Source organism: Cuculus canorus, chromosome 2 (assembly GCF_017976375.1).
Source record: "Cuculus canorus isolate bCucCan1 chromosome 2, bCucCan1.pri, whole genome shotgun sequence".
NCBI classification, from domain to species: domain Eukaryota; kingdom Metazoa; phylum Chordata; class Aves; order Cuculiformes; family Cuculidae; genus Cuculus; species Cuculus canorus.
The window spans coordinates 102,624,441-102,651,357 of NC_071402.1; the positions used below are offsets into that span (position 1 = coordinate 102,624,441).

Sequence of the window (26,917 nt, forward strand, 5' to 3'; positions counted from 1 at the left end):
AAAATGTAAAGCCAACGGGAGACTCATTCCCACTTACTTTTGTAACAGTGAAAAATATAAAAGGGTAAGTGAAAGGATTTACAACTGTATAAAACATTTGTTGTTAAGAATTCATACTAATAGAGAGCTGTTCGCAGTGCAAGAGTAGAAACAAAATGCACTACAGTGATCCAAGGTCTGTTTTAAAAACAAAGTCAAGATGATTAGATCACAAGGATATAAAAAGACTAAATTATGCAACATAGTGTAATGGCAGTCTTGTGAAAGTAACTGCCTTAATGCTTTTCTTAAAAAATAGATAATTTTTAAACAAAATTTTACATGAATGTTTTTCCTTTTCTTTTAAAATGTAAGAAATTGTACATGTGTGCAAGATTTGTGAATGAAAAGTCAAGAGAAGAAATATTGCTTTCCCTTGTCCTTAGAATAAGGTAGAGGCAAGGTAGAGGGACAGAGTTTGAACTGAGAGTGACTTAAACATTAATTAATTCAGCCACTCCAGTATCTGCTGGAGTGACAATGCAGCACAGCATACGGAAGATTCCTGGAGAGCATCAATGACAACCTCCTTATGCAAGTGAAAGACAAACCATTGAGGAGATACTTTGCTGGACCCTACACTCACAAAAACTGTAGTACTTGCTGGGGATGTTAAGGTTGAAGACAGCACCAGCTGGAGTGATTGTGAGATAGTGCAGTTTGTGCTCCTGAGAGGAGAGAGCAGGGCAAAAAGAAGATAGGCTTCTGCAAGTACCTAAAGCAGCAAAAAGAAGATGGGAAAATGTGGGCCCACTGCTGAATGAGGCAGGGACCCAGGTGACACAGGACGTAGAAAAGACAGAATGTCATTTTTGCCTCAGTCTTTGCTAGCAAGACCAGCCTTCAGGACTCTCAGGCCCCAGAGATCAGGGACAAAGTATGGAGCAGGGAGATTAGATCAAATCACCTCTAGAGGTCCCTTCCATAGTCAACCATACTGAGATTGTGCGACTCTGTGACTGCAGAGAAATGGACTATTTACTTACTGAAGGAACAGTTGAGATTCATGTCAATCTGCAGACAGGATATTATCAAAATCACGCACTTGTCCTTTGCCAAGATGAGCATTTTAAAATATTGATTTTTTTCTTTTGGAAAAGAAAAGGTGGGTCTCCTGGCCACTAGGTCTATGCCTTATCATGGCTCATTAAGAGTATCATTATTCCTGGAAAGTGGTGAAGAAAAGATTGAGCTATTCAAAAACATTATCTCCTTCTAATCTAATGAACAAAAGCATCCACAGATGTACTGGAAGGTAGGTATCTGAAACTCATGTTGGCAGAGAAAAGGAATGCATTCGCAACATCTGCCAAATCTGGCCACACAAGGTAGGCAGAACAGTGCCTACTTTAATGAAACCAGAGCTCTTCGTGTCCTACTCAGGTGTTACAAAGATGCAGCCAGATCTGGGCATGCCAAAGGATACATCCTGAGGAAATTTCTTTGGAAAATTTACGCTGACAGGCTTGACACACTTCCTGCTGGGTGGCAGCTGAATTTTGAGTACTGAAATTTTGTACTGAGATGCTTAAGCCTACTGGTGGATCTGGCCTCTGACACCTTGTCATCAGGAGGAGATGCATCCAGTCATGAAATAAACCAAATTCAGTTGAAGAATCAAGAAAAAAGAATCAAGAAAAGAGGGAGCTTGTCCTGGTCTGTTTTGGAACATGTTGCTATTTACCTTATTAAAGCAGAAAACTCAGTGACAAAGTAGGGCTGGAGAAGTCAACTGAACTCAAAGTGGCTCCCTGCTACTACTTAACACATGAACTAATGCAGAAAGTCACAGTGACTTTGAAGAGTAGTAGGATGAGAAAGCATATATATATTTCAGTTCATTGACTTCAGTTCTACATGTGAATTCTTATTTCAAAATAGAGGAAATTACAAAGAAAATGTAAACTAATGGAATTACCACAGTTTAATGACTTGGTGCCCAGATTTTACGATTTATGGTGCGGTTGAACAAGACAAGAGTACACATAAAGCCAGGAAGTGAAGCAGGCAACACTTTCTAATGTATGGCAGAATGCAAAGAATATGAAAGAATAAAAATCATCTAACAAAGTCAGTGTAATGGATATTCTTCTTTGATTAAAATAACCTTCTGATTTTTGGAAAAAGAGAATTGTTACAGATCTAGCATGTTTTGTTTTCTTCCAAAAAGAGCAGAAAGGGAGAACAGAATTGCAAAGATTGTTGATGTGATAGATGAAGTACAAGTCATTAGAAAATTAAAGGACCTCTAATTTGTTTTGGGTCAAGTAATATTTAGTATTATAGTGAATACATTCACATAAGAAATAAGCATATGCCTAGATTTGTTTCCCAGCAACACAACATTGGAAAGGTCAGGAAATAATACATAACAAAGAAGATCCCTGTGTGATAGGCCAAAAATTCCTTAGATACAGCAAACAGGGGAAGTATTAATGCCATTGTACAAGACACTGGTAAACCATTATCAGAATTAGTGTAGATAGTTTTGATTACCTGTATTTAAGAAAGAAGGATTCAAGGTGAAATGAGTAGGCGGAACGTTATTAGCATAACCAGAGTAAGGAACAGGAGAAAATATCTTATGAGAAGAGGTGACGTGGAATTTGTCTTGCTTAACATAGCAATTAAAAGCTGAGAGAAGATATGATTGCTCCATAAATACACAAGGGGAAAGTAAATGATAGGAAGGAAAAATAATGAGTTCAGCCAAAGAGCAGTACTGAAACAAGAAAGAATGGCTATAAACAAAAGATGCAAATAAAACTTTTAGGAATTATAAGATTTCTACCCAGCAAAGGTGTGAAAATCTGAAACAGTTGGCCAGCTGGCAAAAATTCAAACTATTTTCAACAGGGAATTGGACAAATTTAGGGAGCTAGACATAGGTCATGTATTGTGGTGGTCTGTGACAGTGAGGATCTAAACTCAAGGGCCTAGAAGGTCTGTTTCTGTCACATGCCTAAGGCGTCTGGTAATATTGTGCAGTGTAATAAACACTTACTTTCTACATGAAAAAGATCAGCATACATGAAGAAGGCAACAAAGCATACGCAATTTTGGCATGCAACAGAAAGTAGACAGGAAATGAAGGGAAAGACACAAGGTGAGCTAGTGAGTGCTAGCAACAGTTTGCAATGTGTTGCATGTATTTAGTGCAATACAAACCAAAGTTAGGGAGAACTATGCTTTTTGAATGCCAACCAGTTCCCACCTTGAACTTTATGTGAGCTGTAACTGATTTATAAGACACTGCACATAAAAAGACTCTTAAAGTGGCATTTATGGCAATGAGAAAAGCATCTTAGCACCCTTGAAAGGAGAGGGGTAATGCCGAGGAGATGCTGTATGGCATTATGCAGTGCAGTCATGAATGCCGTGCTGACATTGAGAAAGACCAAAGTAGAGCATCCCAGCAACCTGTACCCTGTCAGAGTCCAAGTTAGTTACAGAAGAGCTACCAATGGCCTTCATTTCCCCATAGACTATTGGTCAATTTTATCCAGTTTCCCAGCTGGAATGTTTATTTGCGCCCTTTGTTGTTGGCTTGCTCCCACATGGCAAATGGGGCACGTATCCTCATCTGCTAACTAGGAGCAAGGATATAGGTGGAACTAGCTTTCTCAGGTGGACCATAAATTGCCCTGTCTGAATATTACGCTTTTCTGCAACAGTTACCACATACAAACCAGAATTTTATCTTTTAAGAGAGTGGTCCTAGCAGTTCTTATGACTAGTTTGGTTTTTTTTTTTGTTTGTTTGTAACTTTCATATTGTCCTGGAATAGGATGAGATTTCACAAATATTACTGTAAAAATATTTGGGTCAAAAATTTCCCTGCAGAAATTTGATGTTTTTCCATTTAAGTTAATAAGTTCTTACAGGTTCCTGGGGTGAAGAAATTCCCCAGTGTCCTTTGAATTGTTTGACGTGTGGATAATAAAACACGCTCTCTTAGGGGGCTGTTTTTCAAAAAAGTGGCCTTCTACTAGGAAAGCAAAATAACAACCTAATTAAAAGAAACAACAAATGTCACACCAGATTCTCTAACTAGCAAGAAAAATAAAGCAGTGGAAAATGTAAGCTGCATTTACATTAACGTATGGGAATTTAAAGAGTTCCATGTGGATAACTCATTGATATCATAGAATTCCATTTTAGGGTGCCCCTGGAGAGAGAAGTGATGAGGGTATTAAAATTTATAAGAAAATATATTGATCAGTCATGTGATCAGTCTAGAGGAATGAATGCTATCTGTACAGAAGCAAACAGCAGTGGGAATCATGGTAACTGGTCTGTCATTGCTTCTTGTCTGATTTTGAAGGAGTTACCTATGTCTCAAATAAGTAGCCATGAAACAGCTAAACACAAGAAGCAATGCAGGACTTTTCCCTTCAAGTATAAATGTAAGGTATTAGAGTACTGTCGGTACCCCTTTTGCACAGAGCAAGTAGACTCACCCTGAAACCATATTGTGCTCTCATTAGCAAGCTACTCCATGTAATTCCTTTCACAGCAGACAAGTTCACTGATAACTTCCTTGGGGAAACTTTTAAGGCAGATAGTGTTGCAGAGGTTATCAGCCGAGTGACATCTCTGAATGTAGGGGTTGTAAATATTTCTAGTTTTCTACAATAAATTAATAAGAAAGCTCCTTCCTCTCTTACATATTCATGCCAGGATCAAACACAAGATGACCTTTATCTCTCCAAGACTCATCTTTTCTTCTGTTGCAAAACTGACTTGCTGTTTACATTCTTCAGAATAATAACAGTGAGACAATTCATTAGTGTCTGTAAATTGCCTGGAACTGCTGGGATGAGAGGAGCTACAGAAGGAAGCAGAGTATCTTTTTTCATTAGAATTATATGACAGTGACATTAAGAGAGTTTTCTGGAAAGAGTTTAATTTACCACAGGCTTTCTAGAGCAACAGTCCTGGGAATCTGATATAAAACATTGATGGTAAAATATTGACAATTCCCAAATTGTCAGAAATATGCCTCTTCCAAAATTTGTTTTCAGGAATACATCTCTTTCAAAACTTGGGATTTCTCTTGATCAGAAAATTCATATGTGGTCTACTTGACAAACACCTCACAGGTTGGGTTTTCATAGTCATAGCTCTTTGAAGTCTTCAACCCACATCTCATAAATATGCACAACTATACTCTTGCTCATTTGGCCCTAGTCAGATACGGTGATATTCAGCCAGATTTTAGGTAGACCCCTGCCTGCTACAGAATTTCAAGTTAGGAACTCAGAGGCTTATTTCCCTGCACCTCAATGGCTCCAACCAGGCTCTGTTATGCAAAGCTACCATTTCTAGGGAGGAGTGGCTGTAAGGAAGAACCGAATGGGGAGGGGAGCTCTGTCTTCAAGAGTGCTAAAAGAAATTCTTGGCATGTTTCCTTTGGCAACATTCACTCCTGAAGCACTTAAAAAAATGAACACCGAGATTTCTTGTAAGGACCTGCAGGATCCACGTTCCCAATAGCTGATGTACAAGTTGTTGTTTCATCTGTTTCATGCGTGCTAGCTCTGTTCCTGACCTCTGCACCCTGGGGACAGAGGTAAAGACAAAGGATGAATTAGGGCAATGGCCAGCTAAACTGCTTAGCAGTACTAGGGACCCTTATGGCTGTGTGTATCTGATGGGCCACTCAGTTTATTTTGGTTGATAGGAGTACTACATAATATAGCAGACTCCCTATCATCTCTGAGTCAGAGAAAGCTCTACTGTGTGTACACAGCATAGTTACATGGAGAATGGACACAAAATTCCATAGGTGCTTTCAGGTACACACTAGGAGAGCAAATAGAAGTTCTCCAAGAAAGGTGCTAAATAGTTCCTTGAAATTTTATTTCAACTTTTTGGTGGACTGCTTTTATGAAAGGCACTGACAAGAAACTGTCTGAGCCTGTTGCCCTGGCAGGTATTGTAGACAGCAGACTACAAACCTATGAGTCCTTTTTTAAAAAAATCTGAAATTTTTTATCAGAGACACATGGCTTCTGTAAGCACTGCTTTACAAAAAGGTGTATACCTTACCCAACTATCTCCTTTCTAAGCAATCCTAATCATTGCTAGCTGAAACACTCAGCTATAAATATAATGGGGTTCTGCAGATCTACTGAGCTATGTAAAAACTGAGGGTTCAGGTAATTATACATCTCTACCAGCTGTTCCATGAATGGTGACAAATACGAGCCTGCCAGAGGAGGTTCTTGATAAATGGAATAACCAAAGACTTCAGCCGCATTCATTGTAGCATTTTTCATTACAGTATTCCTTGTCAGCTCTTTGGCAGACCTGTTTCTTAAATTAGAGGAACATGTTCTTCCCTCCCTTCCTGTATAACCCCTCTCCTCAGAGTTAGCAGTCTGGGGCTTTGCTGAAGACACGTGAAGTTACTCTCCAAGATGCTGCACATTCCACCTCCTTTTCTTATAAATATAGGGAGTTAGAAAATAACCTGTGCAGCTATTACACTTTAAGAAGTTCCAAGACAGCACACCAGTAAAATGATTCAATCAGCATTCCTAGTGACAACTTTTGGGCTCAGAATAAAACTGAATAGCAAACTCCTTTCCAAAGACTTGAAGCCAAGTATTTTTGTAGAACAAATGAATTGTTTCCCTAATATGTTTGCCAAGTACAGCAGGTTGATTAAAATACTAGATATTGCAGAACCTTTCAATTTCTGGTCTCTACAGCTAAACTTACACATCACTAACTATATATTACAGCTACATAGAGGTAATTTTACTTGCAAGGGAAGAATAAAAAACACATGCATTGTCTACTGGCAGGGCATGAATATCAACATTTTTCTTCTGGAATTGTAAAATGTAAAGAAATCATGACAAGGTTTTACAGGGAGCCATTCCTCTTCAATGAGGATTGTACCTTTATGAGAAAGCAATGAATAGACAAATGCAATGCACCCACTGTTTGAAGTGTAGCAGCTTGCAGCAAATATGTTATAATGGCCATTGCACAAAACCTTTTAATACAGAATAGCTGCTTTAGTAGAGAATTTGATGGGTTAGTTAGAAAACATCTTGTTGTGTTATTGAATGAACAGCATTGTCCTTTCTAGCAGTTATAGTCAACATAGTTTTAATCAAGATTTTTTTACTATTTTAAATAGCAATAGTGCATTTGACCTTCTAGACTGTTTTTACAGATGATATTTCAATTTTTACCATCAAGAACTTGTAACCTAAGGTTTAGATCTGGGGACAAGAGGCAGAGGTTGAATTTATGCATATGACAAATCACAGCAAAATCAGTGGTTCTCACACACAGGCTCAAAATTAAATTCCTTTTTAATGATATTCTAAGTATGCTGCCACACGCTTTCTTGAACTGCTGCATATATTCAGTGAGCCACTGCAGCATGATTTTCATTTAAACTGTATTGAATTCCAAATACCTGTAGTTACTGCTAAGTCACCTTTATTCACTGTTATTTTCACCTTTTAGCTAAGTGAGCAGCGTGGCTGTTGTGATAACTACAGTGGCTGAGATCACCTTCTGTACGCTAGAAGAGCAAGAAGCTCTGGAGATGCCCACTTCAGCTGACTGTAAGTACTACTTAAATTCAAAATGAAATTAGAAGTAGCTGCCACTTTATTATTAAAGGGCTATGCCCCTTGTTAGTACAAATAAGATCATTTCCTGTGACTTGATAGAAGTTCTTTTAACTTGCAGAGAACAGAAAACTGGGATTAAGCACTATCAACTGAATTCCTGGTAGGGGAGGGCAAGTAGCTGTCACCCACTTGGAACGTGGCACTTAGCTCTTACGCAAAGGGGAAATTTAGTTACATTTTGAAGGGACCTAAATTTCCACGTTCTAGTTTGTGTGTTTAGACTTTGGGACGTGTTGGGTTTTTGTTTTACAATTAGATGTGCACACGTAAATCGCATTGAGTCTGCATAAAAGATTATTTGAGGTATACAAACAATTTATTCTCTTTCAATGTTAGTGACTTTTGACGTTGACTTCTGCGCATCAATATTTAGAGCTGGGTCCTTGGCTCCTGCATCAAATAGAAGTACAAATGTTTTTCCCGGCTCTGGAATGCAGGGAGGCAGTCTGCTGCACTCATGTAACCCTCCTGCTGTAACGCACCATTAGAGGCTGTAATAACTGCTGCATGTAGCACAGCAGGCTTGTCACCACTTCTGTTTATGGCGGGGTAAACTGGGTCAAGGGAGAACAAAGGAAAGATAAACCATTTCCCTTCCTCTCTCAATCCAACTCCTTCAGTTTCCCTAGGCACTCAGGTACAACTGAGGATTTCAGCACTTCCTTGGAAAGTTTGCCCCTGGGCCATCAAAAATGGTTTAAATAATAAAATTAACTTGCCTCTTGATATCATTATGCTCTCTTTTTCAGATCAGTAATTTTATTAACAGATAATGCTGATAAAGATTTATTTTTATGAGACTTTTTAGGGCTTTTAAATATCACATGCAGGTTTTCGGCTCTTTGGCTCCTTGCAGTGCTGATTAGGAAGATCTGCCTTTTTTCTTTCTTTCCTCTATTTCAAAATAATCATGAGATAACATAGAAAAACGCACACGCTGAAGACACACTCTTTAAGGAAATAAATCTGGTATGCAATTCTGAAAAGTCTTTTCAGGTCAGTGTCATTTTCAAAACTCATGTTATGAGTTCTATCTTTCTTTGCATTTCTTGTCTCAATAAACAATCCAAATATACTTCAAGTGCTCCTCCCAACAACTTGAAAATATGCCAAGCAGTTTGACTTGGAAGTTTTTCCAGAATTTAATGAACTTACACATTTTACTCAATGACATACATTTCTTAAAACCTACTATGTACATAAGCCCACTTCAGGTGCCAAGAAGAGTGGTGGGAAATGCATACTTACATTTCAGCTCCAGTTTGATGAAGTCAGTGTTCCCCAGATTCTCAAGAAATACCCCATCCGAAGCTGACGTTTTGAAGTAGAAAGAGATGTCTGCACTGGTTTCCCCTTGGAAGGTGGAGAAGTGAAGGTAAGATGACGATGTAATGAAAGAAGCTGCGTTCCAGTAATTCCCTACATAGGACAGACAGGAAAGACATACGTTTCAGTGCTCCCTTGAAGTTGCCTGGAAAGTTGAAGCTTTTAATGTCAATATAAACTATAGTGTTATCCACACTGAAAAAAAATCCCAAACGTGTTGATACTATCTCCTTTTTGTTTTTCTGGATACAGCCTGTCAGGTTGCAGGTTAATGGTACGTTTATTTTCAGGTTCCTAATTTACAATGCTCAGTCACACACTTGTTGCTACTATACGATTAGTGTAGTAACACTGGTAGTTAAGACACATGGGCAAAACATTAGCTTGGCGGCACCTCAGGCACAGGTTTTGCCTCATGTAAATTATCTGTCTTCAAATTTACCCTACACAACTACACCTATTTCTTCTGAAGATGTAGCTATATCTATTAGAATTCTATTAATATGTATCACAGGGAAAATAGAATAAATGAAGCTAAGCAAATGAGACATAATTAACAAATGCCCTTAACAATCCCCTAATACATTTCCACTGGCGATACATGGCAATTAATATTATTCAAGAACTGTAGCAGTAGTTCAGCTCACATACCAGTCAACACTCTGTGCAAGGTAGCATTATACTGCAAAGATAAAAAAACTCAGAAGATATAGATGGTATGGTAAGCCAATGAGAAACTGAAACAGCTAAGTCTACTTTTACCAGGATGCTTATGTATCCAGATTCAGAAATTCATTAAAATATCACTTCTCAACTCACCACAGCTGTGTTCATAGTATTCCAGCTAATCTACACAATAAGAACGTGCTTTCCATTCCAGTCAAAACTCTTGGCGATTAGTTTTCCATTATTTGGTTACTAAACTAGGTGATAACACTATTATTTCTCTGGTTAGCACTGGATGAATATGAATGCGTATGCTGAAGCTCCAGAAGCTCAACACTGCTTATATATAACACCATTGGCTCACACAAAAGTCTGAAGTGTTATAATTTGTGTTATTTATTAATCTCTATTCAAATTTAAATTGAACATCTGAATTAACAGAGGAAGTCTTTAGGTTTAAATAGATGCATACTATCTCATCCCCTCCATTTAATTCTACCTCTTTCAAGAATGCAGAATGAGAGACTTTGGAAAAAGGAGCAGCTTTCCATTAATGTTAATGCATCCCAGGAGGAAAGTTGTAACTGAGTTTTTTTGTCTATGTGTGTACATGCATGTGTGAATTGAAAAGGGGGTGAAATAGGCTCAGTACAGTTAAAATGTACACTCGTAACACAGATACATAGCTAGGCTATGTCAGCTTTTTTTCAACTTATATTACTGTTTATCCTATTTAGACAAACTGGTAATTTCCAGATTGACTATTATTAATGATTTCTATAGAAATGTTAATAAACTTCGTATGATAAACAAGCTTGGGCAACAAAAGTCTGCTAATTAATTGCCAGATCTTTCTCTGAAAACATACCTAGTAATAAAGCAACACAGACAGAAAAGAACAGAATTATATTTTCATTCATGGTCTCAGGTTTCTTTCCATCTTTCACTTTTTAGAGTGCTCTCTCAATATTAGGGTTGCTTATGGTCTAGGTGAATGAGTGTTTGTCAATAATCTATTAGTGCAGGATCCAGACGGACTACTGTGTATGCTTTCCCACTTGAAGATGTATCTACACATCTACATCTGCTTCTCCTGGGAGACATGCTAGATGCTGGTAGACTCAAAACTGTTTTTATTCCACTTGCTGAATAAACTTCCATGAAATAAACAGAACTTAGACAAAAATTCAAGAATACATAAATGCAAGGAGTTAATTTAGCTGCCCTGAATAACCCTGTAGAAATTCTTGCATGCCTCTATAAATTAAATAAATATTTTTGACCTTGAGGTTTACATTCTCTGAATATTACCCAGGATATATGCCTGAAATACAAAGAACACATGACAAGCAAGAGAACTGTGAGAGCTACAGGGAATCTACTATGAAATTCAAGTGCTAATGGAGACAAATATCTGTTCAGTGAGAAAGCTCTCCAGCCACCTCACTATCCCAAATGGGACCAGGGTGAGTATGCAGCTGTGTCACTGCCCAGCCAAATGGTGCGGCTGTAATGGGCTCTGCTGTCAGGCTTCCTTGTCTGGCTGGGGATGCTGGCTACAGACCAGCCTTCCAGCCAGCATCATCCAGCCATCAGTCATTGCAAGCCTCTTGTTCATACCAAGCTTGCATCTTCCGTGAGCCTCACACACCTTGAGAACTACAAGTTAGAGCCTATCTTAACTAATCACTTGCACAGATGTATTGACAATGGCTTTGTTGAAAGGATCATATTTTTGTTTGATTTTGTCAAGCCCTGGCACAATGAGACTCTATTCCCTTAACTGTAGTCTCCTCTTCAATGCAATACGTTATTATCATTACTACTGTAATTAAGTAAGAGTAGGAGCCACTATGTGAAACAACCATCTATTTTGTAATATTTTATTTAAATGTTTTTAATTATATTGCAAACTTGAATGTAATTCAACACAGACTTAGCCTGCAATGCTGGGACACTGGGTTAAATCTTTAACCAAGACAGAGTATAACCAAAGTGCAAGTTTGCCGTTACCTGGAATTAATTTTCAGCTCTATGCGACCATTTCTCTTTCCATAATCACAGGAGATTTAACTTGCTTAGATTTTGAAGTAAATTGTAGATAGCAGTGTTTTTAGGATTGGTATTGGTTGTGGGTTTATCGAACAGGATGCAGCCACGTGGCTAAGATTTAAAACCATCATCACAGCACACTTACCAGTAAGACTACCACCAAGTACAAATATGGTGCCAGCTAGGCTGATGGGTTCATGTTGAAATGTATGTCACCATTTTATTGAAACAAAATCAATTGATTTTTACTCAGTGCTATGTCTAGTCTACTGAAGAGGTTCATCACTGAGGATAGAATCATAGAATCATAGAATCGTACAGTCATAGAATCATAGAATAGTTAGGGTTGGAAGGGACCTTAAGGGTCATCTAGTTCCAATCCCCCTGCAATGGGCAGGGACATCCCACTAGATCAGGCTGCCAAGGCCCCATCCAACCTGGCCTTGAGCACCTCCAGGGATGGGGCATCCACAGCTTCCCCAGGCAACTTGTGCCAGTGCCTCAACACTCTCATGTGAAGAAATTCTTCCTTATGTCTAGCCTAAATCTGCCTCTCTCCAGTTTATACCCATTGCCCCTAGTCGTATCACTACAAGCCTTTGTAAAAAGTCCCTCCCCAGCTGTCTTGTAGGCCCCCTTCATGTTCTGGAATGTTGCTATAAGAGCACCTCAGAGCCCTCTCTTCTCCAGGCTGAACAATCCCAACTACCTAAGCCTGTCCTCATATGGAAGGTGCTCCAGCCTCTGATCATCCTTGTAGCCCTCCTCTGGACTCATTCCAACAGCTCCATATCCTTCTCATGTTGAGGATTCCAGAACTGGGCACAATACTCCAGATGATGTCTCACAAGACAGGAATAGAGGGGCAGAATTGCCTCCCTCAGTCATGCTGGCTGCTACTAATCACCTCCCCATCCTCTATGTGCTTCAGCATGTCTTCTAGGAGGATCTGTTCCATGATCTTCCCAGGCACAGAGGTGAGGCTTGCAGGTCAGTAGTTCTCAGGGTGATCTTTTTTACCTTTTTTTTTTAAAAAAAATGGGGAAAATATTATCCTTCCAGTCACCAGAGACTTCTCCTGACTGTCATGACTTTTCAGATATTATGGAGAGTGGCTTGGCAACTACATCAGCCAGTTCCCCTAGGACTCTGAGACGCATCTCATCAGGCCCCATAGGCTTATATATATCCAGGTTCCTCAGATGGTCATGAACCTGATCCTCCCCTATAGCGGGAGGGACCTTACCCCCCTGGTCACCATCCTGTTGTCCATTGATCCAGGAGAAGTGAGGAGAGTGGTTGTCAGTGAAGACTGAGGCAAAAAAGTTGTTGAATACCTCAGCCTTCTCCTCATCTGTTGATATGAGGTCACCATTTTCAACCATCTGTGGGGGTACATTCTCTTTGACTTTCCTTTTCTGGCTGATGTACCTGTAGAAGCCCTTCTTGTTAGTCTTCACTTCCCTTGCCAAGGATTTTACATTTCATTTGAAATGCTGTTATTTGACTGTGCACAAAAGCCTTGGCTGCAGATGCTACTGGCAAGAGGATACATACAAATAGGACAGATTGAATGGGAAAACCTGCAGCTTGAGAGAGACATTTTCAAAGACTGTTCATAAAAAATTCTTATAAAGATAAAATCATGTTTTCACACATCAGTATACATTCATCTCAAAACAGTTTCAGGGGAAAAAGACATTTTATTAATAGTGTAATGGGAATGTTTTGCTAAACATACATAATGATTTTTATCATTAAATGGTTTCTTTTGTTAAGAAGGGGGCTGCCTAAGGAAATGTTGAATAAAAATCCACTTTACACACATTAATAGTATTGCTGTTAGCTAGGAAGCTTTGTCAGTCACTATGACTCAAAATTTCTTTGGCACATTTTCACACTCCTTTCCTGAGATGGTTTGAACACACAGATCTTACCGGTATTTTTCTCCCACTTTGGGCTAAGCAAGCAGCAGATGGAGGAAACTGGGGCTGGAACTTAAGCCAAAGGGTATATGTTATGTCAGCAAGAATATCAAACTCAGAGGAGGTGGGAAAGGGAGTTTATTTAGAAAGAACACTGTAAATGTTAAGTTTGTAATCGATTCTGATAATAATTATTGTGTCCTTCTTATCGCCTATGAGTAACTGAGCCCTGCAAAGTGGTATGTTTATGGGGTATGACTGAGAAAATCTTGCAAGAAATAAGAAAGTCACTCAGGCTAGAAGGGATAACATTTTCAAGGATGCAGGCAGCTTTGAAACCTTAAGATGCGGAAGGCAGAAGGGATTCTATTTTGAAGACATGAAGAAAGATATGCTTGGAGACTAAAATACAAAAAAGCTAAGGAGGACCTTTATTGTATAGTCTGAAATATAACATTATAATTTTATTTTCTTCTTCTTAATCTCATCTGTAATTCTGTAATAAGAACCACAGCTCTGTTGTGCATCTCTGTTGTACATATCCGTTGTTTTGAGCTTCCTTAGAGTTTAAATTTTACTTAAACAAGTACAGAGCATGCTCCTGTTGTAGAATCATAAGTAAATGCAAATAAATTAAGATACCAGAGAAGCCTTTTCAGTTGTTTGCAACCCAAGATAAATGTGTTTATATGCCCCAAATATGGTTGTGTTTCTGACAAAGTTGCATGTTTATTGATGACAGCATTAAGCATTAAGCTATGGGGCAGGCAGAGGCAGGCAAGGTAAGAGCTGACCACAGCCCCTGAGGAAACTCTGTCATGGATGTTTGCCTGGATCCAAGCAGGGGTCAGAGCAATAGTTGTGCCAGAGGTGCTTCAATGGACCATGTAACACTTTGTGATTCTGTTTTCAATTTGTCTCAAGGTTGCTCACAGCTCTGGTTATCTGCTGTGGAATTTTAAATCCAACTCATTAAGCTCCTGCAAAGCAGCCTTCCCTCTTCCTCATTATTTTGCTAACTTTGAGCTACTGTATTCTTTATAACTGGTATGGCACATAGTGTCTCTTCTACTGCTCCATCTCAGACAGAGCACAGCACTATAATTACAAAGGTATAATCTTTTTAGAAGAAGCATGATAGTCTGTAACCACAAGATATCACGCAGACCACAAAGATTAATGAGAAGTGGTACTTTAAATCTCAGATAAAAAACTGAATAAAGACTTGAAGACTTTTTCCTGTGAAGTCCCACCTTAGAGAGAAGGAAGGAGATGGTTGCTATAAAGCTGACAAGGACAAATTCACCTTGTCCTGAGTTATGCAACATGGACAGACATCGATTTATGTGTAGTAGATCTGTAGATGACACAGAGTCACTGGGCTTACAGCAATCAGCCTTTCAGCTTCTCTCTTACAATATTTTTGTCCAGAACTCCCTTGCTAGCTCCCATCAATATCTTCTTTCTTAGTATGATTGAAATTCATGCTTTAATACCATCAATTTCAGTTTTACATTTAAACTCCATTGAAATGGATAATGGCAGTAGCACAACTGTAAAAGACATCCATGCTTTTAGCCCTGCTAGGCAATAGCATTAGAGAACGAATGCTGCAATGTCAGGGAGCTCTTATGTATTACAATAGACCAAAAACCTCCAGGGCCCTCATCTGCAGCAAAACAGATTTTCTATCAAAATCATTATGTGAATAAAATGTAAGAATAGTCTCCTATTTCAGAGAAGATGGATGTGTGAATGGAAATCTGTTCTGTGACACAAAGTAATAGACTGAGATTATCTATACAATTATGCCCAACAAATCAAGTGGTTTTTTTTTCCTTTCTTCTTTTTCCCTTGTGGGAGAGAAGAATTTACACATGCACACTCAGGGCAGTTTGGGTATCAGTACAGCAGTTTGGGTATCAGTTCAGCAACACTCACAGCTCTGATTAGTCTTTATGTCTGCATCATGAGTGAAATTGGTCCTAACGATATCAAGATTTGCTCTTGGACTTCATCCAACTTCCTTCCAATGAAACAAGGAGGGAGAAGGAGGAAAGAATATTTCAGTCAAAAAAGAATATCACAAGATCTTCAGGAAATGAAAAAAAAGTCAAAGAAAATTTGCAGTGTTTCTTGCACTGAGTTGTACTTTACTTTGGAAGGTGTAACAGCAACTTCAAAGCAAGACAGGCTCTCTTCATTTGCCAGCACTAATCTGAGAGGGACTGAGAGTACACCTTCAGTCTGAGCAGGAGGTGTGTGTGTTGAGGGGAGATGCGAGCAAGGATGGAAAGTCATCAGCATCCTAAGTCTTTGGCTGAGAGGACTACAGTGCTGGTGGCTTCTTCTTCCTCACTGAAGGATCTGCTTTGTGTCAGTTTTGGTTGTGCTAACATGCATTTACACCTTTTTTTCTTCACTGGTCTGCAAATCTGTGCCACACTTACTATATGTTGTGCTATACTACCTTTACTACACTTAACATATATATAATTTACTATATATGGTAAGTTTTGCACATATTCATTGATTTCCTTGGTACCCCAGAAATTAGCTTTGCCTAGCTCCAGTCCTGAATTTATTTGATCATCTCTGAGTTGTTTATAGCCCTGGGGTCAATTGTATCAGTCAATGCCTGGTCTTCTGTCAGCCTGTACTCCTCTGCTCTGCCTCCAATGCTCCCACTTTTCAAGGCCACTGCTGTCATACCACATATGTATTCCTCTGCATAGCATCATTATGTTAGCCCTCAATATCTCATTCTGCACAAAATAACTACTTTTTTGCTAGTATTTATATAAAAATGTGATTATACCATAAAAATATAACAAAAAGTAAAACAAACTAGGCATATTCCCTCAGAATTATCATAAAATGGTGTTTCAATTAACCAAGTAAAACAAATCTTGAGACAGTGGCCAGGAGTGTGCAAACCTGGCATGCCTGTAGCCTTACATCCTCACTACAGTATCCACAGATTCTAACCAGAGATGGCAATGTTGTATTTATTTGTCAACATAATGGCAGAAAACCATTTGAAAAGAAGCATGTAAATTAATTCCTAAATTCAAATTAAGTTGGTAGTGTCCCGATTTACTTAATCCAAATATGAATCAGGAAAAATAAACTAAATGGAATCACTAGACAAGATGTTGGCTTAATAGTAGAAAAGTGCTGTGACAATGCACAAGAAAAATAATCCCAAAGTCAACAGATGAAGAGTGTATTAACACTGTATAAGAGCAAACTGAATTACACCCTTTCAGGGTAAATAAAAATATAGGTTAGATTTCAATTTTCGAGATAAAACTAGCTCTCTATCTTTCAACAATGTAACAAATGGCTGGAAGTCCAGAACAAAACCTGCTGAGAATATCAACACATCTGAAGATGAGTTCAGAGTCAGCAAAACAGAAAAGTCAGCTTTGCTATAGTGACTGTTACATTAAAGAGAATTCAGATTTTAAAGGATGAATGTCAGGTTTTAGAATTTTTTTTTTTTTTTTTTACAATTACCTCACCTCTGTTAGGCTGGAGCATTGTAACAGAGTGCATTTACAATAGACTAGACTAATTCTGTTGGAAGGCACCTACAGCGATCATCTAGTCCAACTGCCTGACCAGTTCAGGGCTGACCAAAAGTTTAAGCATGTAACTAAGGACATTGTCCAAATGCCTCTAAACCACTGTCAGAAATGGGGCATCGACCACCTCTCCAGGAAGCCTGTTCCAGAGTCTGACCACCCTGTCAGTAAAGAATTGCACCCTCATGCCATGTCTGAACCTCCCCTAGTCGACACAGGTTTGAGTCATTCCCATGTGTCCTGGAACTGGATCACAGGGAGAAGAGATCAGCACCTGTCTCTCCCCTTCCCATCTTCAGGAAGCAGAAGAGAGCAATGATGTTACCCCTCAATCTCCTTCTCTCCAAATCAGACAAACTCAAAGTTGTTAGCTGCTCCTCAGAGGACATGTCTGCCAGCCCCTTTACCAGCTTTCTTGCCTTCCTCTGGATGCATTCAAGGACCTTCAAATCCTTCTTATATGGTGGAGCCCAGAACTGCATACAATACTCAAGGTGAGGATGCACCATTGCTGAATACAGCAGGATAATAGCCTCTTTTGACCAGCTTTTTGTATTCAGGGACTGGGCAGACCAACGTCTATCAGGATTATTAAAGGCCAAGAGAAAACATACTGAATGCTTCCACTTTTTCTTCATCACCATTAGCCAAGTGACCATCTTCAACAAGTATTGGTCCAATGTTTTCTTTAGACCTTCTGTTGCTACTAACATAGTTAAAAACCCCCATCTTATTAACTGAAACCACAGTGGCCAGTTCCAACTCTAGTTGAGCTTCAGCCTTTCATATCTTTTCCATACATACACAAAAATCCAAGGTCTGACACAAAAGACAAACCCTACACTTTGAGAAAAAAGAGTGGGAAGGAAGACACAAAAGGATGGTTACAGAACATGCTTTAACCTATGACAGCGAGACAAGACTCAATTCTATTGCTTCACTCAGTACGAGTGGATGTGTGTTAAAATATAGACATTCTCTTGCCCTCGGTTGGAAAATGTTGGTGTATGTCAGCCCAGAAATCTTTGTCTGTGAAGCAGTTTTTCACTAATAATATCACTGTTCTTGAACACCAAGTCTGTTCACCAGATCTCTTACCAAAGGTCAAGTCTCAAAGGAACCCACTTTTTGTTGATAGAAGGTATGAACACAAAAATCCTCACCAGCCTGTCAGAAAATGTTCTGCGGAATTGCTTTGAACATCGGCAGCATTGTATGTAGCTGTGTATCAGCTCAGAGGGGAATTGTTTTGAAGGTGATTGCAAGTGATTTTCTTAATTTTTTAAAAATAAGAGTTACAGGCATAGTCTCTTTTTTTTTTTTTTTTTTTTTTGTGTTGTATGTTGTAAATAAAACCATAGCTCTTATGCTCCTTCTGTGAAGCCTGCTTTTGCTTCTAGAGATCATACAATTTCATTTTCCCCTTGAGCTTCATGAGGAATTCCCTGTTAAGCCAACCTGGTCTTCTGCCCTGCTTGCTTGACTTATGATACATTGGAATTGACTGCTCCTGTGCTTCTGAAAGGTGGTTCTTAGAGACTGATCAGCACTCGTGGACTCTTGAGTCCTCAAAAGCAGATTCCCAGGGTACTCTGCTAAATAGCTCCTTGAAGAGCTTAAAGTTTGCTCTCCTGATGTCCAGGAGAAGAGTTTTGTTGAAAATTTTAAAGTCAACCATTCTACAATCACTGTGTCCAAGACAGCCCTCTACCATCACATCTCCCACGAGTAATTCTCTATTCACAAACAGCAAGCCTAGGAGGGCATCTTTCCTAGGTGGCTCACTGACTACCTGTGAAAAGTTATCTCCTACAAACATCAATAATTTCCAAGACCTGCTTCTCATAGCATATTTTTCAAAGCCCGGAAGAGCAGAATATGTTCAGATATAGGCAAACAAGGGAGTATATATCAACTGAAAGCCTGTGCTTATGTTTTTTAACCTCTTTGATTTCTATACTACACTTCAGTTCCTTACAGCTTCTTTCCTGTAAGTTCATTGCATGCATATCTCCTGAAAGTGAGATCTTGAAAAAGGTTAACTGTCTCTGCACACTTGGCTAGTGTTCTTCCAATGATGTCCTTGCCTACTCTAGTTGTAGGAAGGTTGGTAGGTTTCCACTCATAGTCCTTTGTTACCTCTTCTTCTGCTGTGAATACCAAAAGTCCTGTGTGCCTGCCACTGCTGTGCCAATGGCTGATCTCATCACAAAAAGCCACAAACTCCTTTCTGTAGAACAAGGTACTGAGGAGAAGTCAAACGTCTTTCAGGAATTACAAATGCAGGCTAGCCTTAAGTTGCTTATTTAGAAATAAAAGAGTCTCTGCCCTATTACCTGCGACCAATTTGAATGCTAAGGTCAGTAATGAAGGACATAAACCAGCTTACTTTAAGATTTCAGTAAGATGGATAGCAGTTTATCTCCTTGCCATTATGAATTATCTGTTTTCATAAAGATCCTCAAGTGATAAAACACTTAAAAGACATAGATCAATGGATATAAACACAGATGCTAAAGTTTGCTTTACTCTGTCAGTCACTATATTTGCTGAGTGAAGGAAAAGTAAAATCACATTTATCAGTGAAACGTTGGAGTCAATGAAACAGAATCAATGATGCAGAAAAGTTTCCAGCACCTGCTGTGTTACTTGTACTCAACTTTCAAAGATCATTTCTCAAAAATCTTCCCTCCTGGTCATAATGCCTAATCACGATGCATACCCTGTCACTGCTAGCATCATTACTTTCCTCCGTCTAAAGAATGAAAGGTCCTGATCTGGCATGGTTTACAACCTGGAGCTATGTAATGTGCTGAAGGAGCTTTAATGATGCATGTAAACTGGTGTCCTTTCAAGGGAATTTTTTTACACAATAACTGACCTGCAAACATCAGTTTGATCACCCCTGTGCCACAGCCAATGCAGTGTGTAGGAACCCTGCCTTGCTGCCAGAATAGTAAACCTTAAATACTGGAACCTGCTGTTGTCCACAAACCGTGTTACTAACTATCAGGTTCTGATTCTCTATTGCCTTGTAGATATTAGTGGGGTTTTATAGATGTGCAAAGCAATTGTGATAACTTACCATTCACATCTGGTAATACTGCATAACCACCATATGCTCAGCATGTGACTGTTCACGATGTAAAGCAAAGTCACAAGGAAAAGCATGTAAGAAAATAACGACCTTTTTTAACAGCTCAATTTCTGTGTGGTATTAACTTTATTTCCTGTGCTGTGGAGGTGAACTGCAGGGAAGGCTAGTTCTCAGACCCCTCCTTTCTGCTCTTCAGATCCTTGGCTAAGTGTGCGGTCAATGAGATGCATCTTAGAGTTCAGCAGAGACACAGAGCCATTGCACTAACCATGTGCACCATGTGGACAACATGATTGAACAACCATTGCTACTTCTGCCATTCCCTGAAATGACTTTTTATAAGAAGGATGCACAAGGTAATCTCTGGGCAGCTCTCTCCCTCTACATCTTCTCATTTCTGGAGGAAAGTTCTTCTGCTTAGGGTGACATTTCAGTTCCTATGTGTGGATTCAAAGTCACCAGCGTTTGGCCATGGATCTGACATCAGTGTCTTGGCTCTCTGAACATCTGATTTGTGTTCTCCTTGAGCAACTCCACTTTCACAATGGAAAATGTTCTTTAGAATTAAAATGTAAGATGCAATTTAGTCTTGATGTAGCACATTAACTATTCTTCATGTCATTGATTCCCGAATTATCTGTTATTCACAGAGATCATCAAGTTATTTTGCTTGATCTTCTATTACTGGATGGATTTCAGAGCCTTCTGAAATAAAACTGAGAATATTTAACTCACAAGATATGACTAGCTACTTGGATGAATCATGGTCCTTTGAGTTTTGATGAAACCTATGGTGAAAATCACTTGCTTTAAGTAATGCTTTAATATAAGTGCACTAATACAAAATTATGCTGTTCTACTGATATCCATAGAAATATACTTTAAATGACTCCTTTGTTCATGTCCCAATCCCAGTTCCACAGAAATTAAGAAACAGTTAAGATGTCAGTTGAACCTACAGCTAAGGAGTAAAACTATAATTTTCACTCTCATGGTGCCACTCCAGTTTTATGTCACTGTAACCTTGTTCCAGGTCACACTTCCCATAATATATTTTCCAGGCATGTGGTTTTTACTGATGGTTGCTATTCATACTGTCTAGGTCATCAATACTGTCTATGTCATCAATTAAGAGCATTTGTGGAGAATTTGATTTCTAGAGATGAACATCCTGTGCTGAATCCAAACAGCTGAAAGCTGAGAACTCCTCAGTCCTAGACTGCTCAAGGAATTGAGAAAAAGCAGTGGAATCTATGCTAAAGTACCATCCCAAAACTGAAGTTTTCGTTAGAAGATCTGCTGTATTATGTGCTCTAGGCCCTGGACAGGCTGATTGATATGCCTGTACTGACCTAGCCTTTCCCTTTTTCAGCCACGAACATCAGACTTTGCAAGAGTCTTTGAAAAGTAAGTTTATGATTAATTTCTTTGTCATCTACAGCAGAGAAACCTCTTACTTCACTGCATTTGAGCCATTCTTCAATTCACTGCCTATTTCTTACCTTTAAAATAACTAGTTAAGACTATCACTGTACTCAAATACCTTACTGCAATCTTATGAGATCTTACACTATATCAGTAGTGTTCTGATTCCAAGAATGCAAAGAATAAGTACTTAAAAAATTTCAGTTTAAAAAGAAAAATTTTCTGTGATCTCTTAGGGCCTTGTGCCTGGCTATACTCCCTTTACGCATTCTTTTTAGTCTTAACATTACCGTCAGTGCTTTTGTTAATACTGCTATCAGAGACTAGAGTTAAAGAGGCAAAGTTACTCAGGTGAGCTCACTTTAGAATTGTGACTGCCTTTTTTTTAGCAGTCATTGGCTTGTTGCTTCTCAAGTACTATACAGGTGATGCAAGGAAACAGATGCGGTGTAAGAGCCAACTTAAACCAGAACCCTAATTAAAATAGGTCATCGCGTGGAGAGAGAAGAGGGGAATCTATTGCACTCCTGTTGCAGCCAGTCATAAAATTCTTGCAGACTTAAATGTTATCAGCACTGAGACTGAGAATATTAAATGTATGTATATGTTAAAAATACCCTTATGAATTTAATGGGGACTAAACCAACCAGAGTTTAGAGATATATAAGAAAGCTCATAGCATATCATTAGCTCATTATACATAACACCTCCCAGTAGAAAATTATTAGCTTTGGCACTGAAAAAAGATCTAGTACCAACAACTTTTGTTAAAGTTTTAAATTCTCTAGTGATCCTTTCCAACCTCAATTATTCTGTGAAATATTCTGTGAAAATATGAAAGGTGACCACAAAAAGAAAAATAAATCTGGTTCTAGCTTGAATAAAAATGGCAAGGAAATCAATCTCATTTGAAAACTGAAACAAAATGAGTATTTTGGAGGCAAAATGGTTTGTGAAAGCAAAACACTCCTCTATATCAACAGGAGATCAGATTGTGACCTCTTTGATATCATTCTGGCATAGCTCTACTGTTTATGACATTACACTCAATTTACACAAACCTGAAAGAAATTACTCAGTGCTCACTTCCCTTCCCTTCCCTTCCCTTCCCTTCCCTTCCCTTCCCTTCCCTTCCCTTCCCTTCCCTTCCCTTCCCTTCCCTTCCCTTCCCTTCCCTTCCCTTCCCTTCCCTTCCCTTCCCTTCCCTTCCCTTCCCTTCCCTTCCCTTCCCTTCCCTTCCCTTCCCTTCCCTTCCCTTCCCTTCCCTTCCCTTCCCTTCCCTTCCCTTCCCTTCCCTTCCCTTTTTTTTTAGGTTTTCACATGCTAAATGTTTCTCTACTAAACAGTCACCCAGAAATCTGGACTTCTAAAGGTGTGTTTAGGCTGGCATTTTACAACTGCAATAAGAGATTTTACATAGCATGGCACCAAGTGGAAAAAGCATGCACATCTGAAACTGGCTTTCAAGAACACAAAAGTAATCCCTTGCAATGAAGATTTTTATCTGAAATAGAAGAATGAGTTGAGGTAAAGCCACTGTGTCATAATTCAGTCATTTTAAGTTCAATTACTTGGCTCTGATGCTCTTCTCATATATGACCCCAGCAAAGTTGTTTATAGCTTGTGGCTCCAGAATCCAAGATCTCTGAGGTGAAGAAAATACCTCTTCTCTCTTTTCCTTTCTAAGGGCTTTTTGAATCTTGATCTTGTAGAACTTCCAACATACACAGTGAACTGCAGTTACAATCTTAGGCTGCAATAGGCAGCTTTTGTTCTTGAAGCAGAGTACTGAACTTGGCTGGAATTTGAACACATTGCTGTGATACTAGTGTTGACAATTTTCTGTAAATTTACTACTTACCTTTCACATTATCCAAATGCATTGCTGTTGTGTGAAGTCATTAAATGAGCATTAAAGCATAACAAAAATAGAGAACAAAATTCTTAACGTTGTTTTGCCTGCTCAAATAGCAACATACCAATGAGGCAACATCGTTTATGCATAAAAGTATACACATGCTTAAATAAAAGATCTATCAACACTGAAAAAGCCAAGATGATATATTTAACTATGTGTTAAGAAGTTAATGTCTCTTCACAGTGTTTTGTAACCCTGAGTGTCACTATCTCATGATGACCAAGATACCCATCAGGTCGCATTAACTTTTATAACTTTTCTTTCCTATACAAATATAAATAAATGTAATAAATTACTTTCATCAATGAAGATTTCTGCTGAACTCAGGCTCTGCTTGAACCTCAGAGGGCACTCTATCACTCACGATATCATGCTGACCAAAGCAGAAGTCTCTGTAGGACTCCATTTATCAAATAAATAAATAAACATCTGCCACGGCAGATCGAAAGTTTTTGAAAGGAAACGTTAGAGTCATGATTAATATCATGGCTACCAGGTGAGGCATTTGGTGTTGAGAAAGAGTTCAGGCTATTTTAAAGAATAAGAACTTTGGTCTGTATTTGGTCTAAATAAGAAACTAATCACAAGCTGTGAAGAGGCTGGGCTGCTTGACACCAGAGGTGTACTTTGTTTTGATCTACAAAGTCTTTCTTCTTCTGCCGGAGGGAAGAGCTGTACTCTGACACTGGATTTTACCATTTTCTTAATCAGGAGAAGTTAATCTCTGTGAATGGCAGTCTTAAGTGTCATAAGGACACAAATGGACCAAAATCTGCTTTTATTGGATCAACTGAGACTTCAAATATACAGTTAAAGGGCAGTCTTGGAGAAAAACCCTGTCTGCACAGAAACTGATGTGAATCAGGATGCGATTTAGGGAAACCACCTAATTTCATAGGAATTTGTTGAGGCACAACAGCCTCTGTTCTTGAAGGAAATCCCCTGAAGGACAGAAATATATGCAGCATTTCTCTAAGTAAACATCGACATAGGTCAAGAAATGCCTTGGAAACCCAAAGCTAACTCTGGAGATGGACATCATGGTGTATGGGTGCACCCAGGCTACCAGAGAATGTGTATCTATCGAGGCACTTAGACGGAGGGCTAGTGAGCTGAGAGCAGAAGCTGGCCTGCTTAGCCTTCCTATACCTGGTACTAAGGCAGGTTTTCTGCATTGCACTGCATTCTTGTCATTTAGCTGTACCAGTTTGGCTTGAGTTGGTTAATGTATGTAGTGTTGCACTGTGCTTTGTAAACTTAATGTGTGCCTGTACTAATTACCTTGACTGCAGTTTGACCCTCTAACTGAGGCTGGGCTGGCTAAGATTCAGCCTTCTTATTAATCACTACAATTAAAAGTAATCTTGATCCTCCCTTCTCAGACTATACACAGGTGGCCTGTAACCAATATAGCATCTTTCCTGTGTAGTCATCACTAACCGACAGAACAGCTGATAAGCTAGACTCCAAATGGTGAATCTTGGTGATATCAAGTCTGTGCACGTGACAGTGGGTCACCTTCTCAGCCATCTTACACTGTTTGCTTAAAGAACATACCAAACAGAGTATTCAGCTTCCACCAACACTAGCTCTGATTTGGGGATACTTCACCTGGTCTGCTGTATTCTTTGGGAACTTGAAACACAAATAAATATAGGTTAAGATAGACAATTTGAAGAGGAGGAAATAAATAGAACTCTGCTTTTGTAATGAAGGAAAATCTGGCACCGGTATTATAGTGTATTGACTCAATGTAAGTGAAGAGTTTTAATGCAGATTATTACCTATGCATATTACTATTTGTCAGCAATCCAAGGTCTTCTCATTTCAGTCTAGATATAATACTTTCCCTCATATATCTTCAGTGACAGCAAAATCTCAAAGGCAAAAAACGTAATATTCCGTAAAGACAGCCATTCTCCCCTTAGATCCCCTCTTCTTCTCCCTCCCTCATTTCTTCATCTTCCCTGGGGGGGGGGGGGGAAGTCCCAAACAAACAAACCAGGAAACACAATTAATGATAGATTAAAATTTTATTTTTCTAGGAATGTGAATGGAATGGTTAGACAGCAAAGGGTTACCAAACAATAATCTCAGAGTTCGGTCTCTGCTGAGCTCATCTCATCATTTCCGATTTCATTACTGAGTTTCTAGCAGAATGTTTGAACCTGAAAAATGTCCTTTCTCTCTCATTTGCTGAGCACAGTAAGCCAGTTGTTTGTGTGCTGAGGCAATTGGGATCTTGCGGATGGGGTGGCAGCAAAGAGGATTACTCCAACTGCATCTAAAAATGCATGAATTCTGCAGAGAAAGCGCAACAGGTTCTGCTCTAGAATAGGTCTGATTGGCTTTTCTAAAGAAAAGGTCATAACTCAGTGAAAAGCTCAAACATTCACAGGAAGGAAAGAAACATGTTTATAGTCTTCATATGAATAGCCAAGAACAATTCTGTCCATAAATATTCATTGAGAAAACTACACAAACAGCAGAGACTGAATGTTTATTTTGCAGATTAAACCTATTCTGCCAGGTTTGTTGTTATTTTTCTTTATCCATATGATGCATAATTATGCATTTTTTTATTTCAGTTATTCTGATGCAACAAGTATTATTGCATAATTACAACAGCATCAGAATAGTGACAGCAACATCCACCTTCTTTGACAAGTGCATGTCTCCACTATTTCCTTTAAGAGACAGCATGTTGAAAAGGCGAGTTCTTCAGTTTCAATGGCAGTTGATACTGTTTGCCCGCCTCAGAAGGAAAGGAACTTAGAAGCGTCACACCAAGGTTTAACATTATCCACATTTTCGCTGACTATGCAACAGTATTAGCAGTCTCTTCCTTCAAGGAAAGAAAAGCTGCAAGTTACCAAATCTGTATTGTATTGTTGTATTGTATTGTATTGCATTGCATTGCATTGTATTGTATTGTGTTGTATTCTACTTTACGCTACTCTACTCCACTTTTGCCTCTACCCACCCACACATCTATAAATTTTGGCTTGAAAAAGATAGAAAAATATTTTTTAATCAGATGATTATTTATCTGCAGATTAGTGCAAACTGGTAACCAAACTCATCTTACTCCTGTGTCATCACCTAAATAGAATGCTTTTAAAAAATAAACAATAATAGGAGAATTGTATGCCAAATTTTACTTTAAGACAAGATAGATTCCTTTCTTTAATGAGACGAGCTGGTATCTCACTGTATAAACAATA

General features: G+C 38.8%; 1 protein-coding gene across 1 annotated transcript in view; it reads right to left on the bottom strand.

Moving 5' to 3' along the window:
* CNTNAP2 (contactin associated protein 2) overlaps positions 1-26,917 on the bottom strand; it is a 1,069,322-nt gene that overhangs the window by 111,136 nt on the left and 931,269 nt on the right. Inside the window, exon 16 of the mRNA XM_009568467.2 lies at positions 8,946-9,116. Coding sequence (XP_009566762.1) covers positions 8,946-9,116 — 171 coding nt within the window. The remainder of the gene's footprint in view (positions 1-8,945; positions 9,117-26,917) is intronic.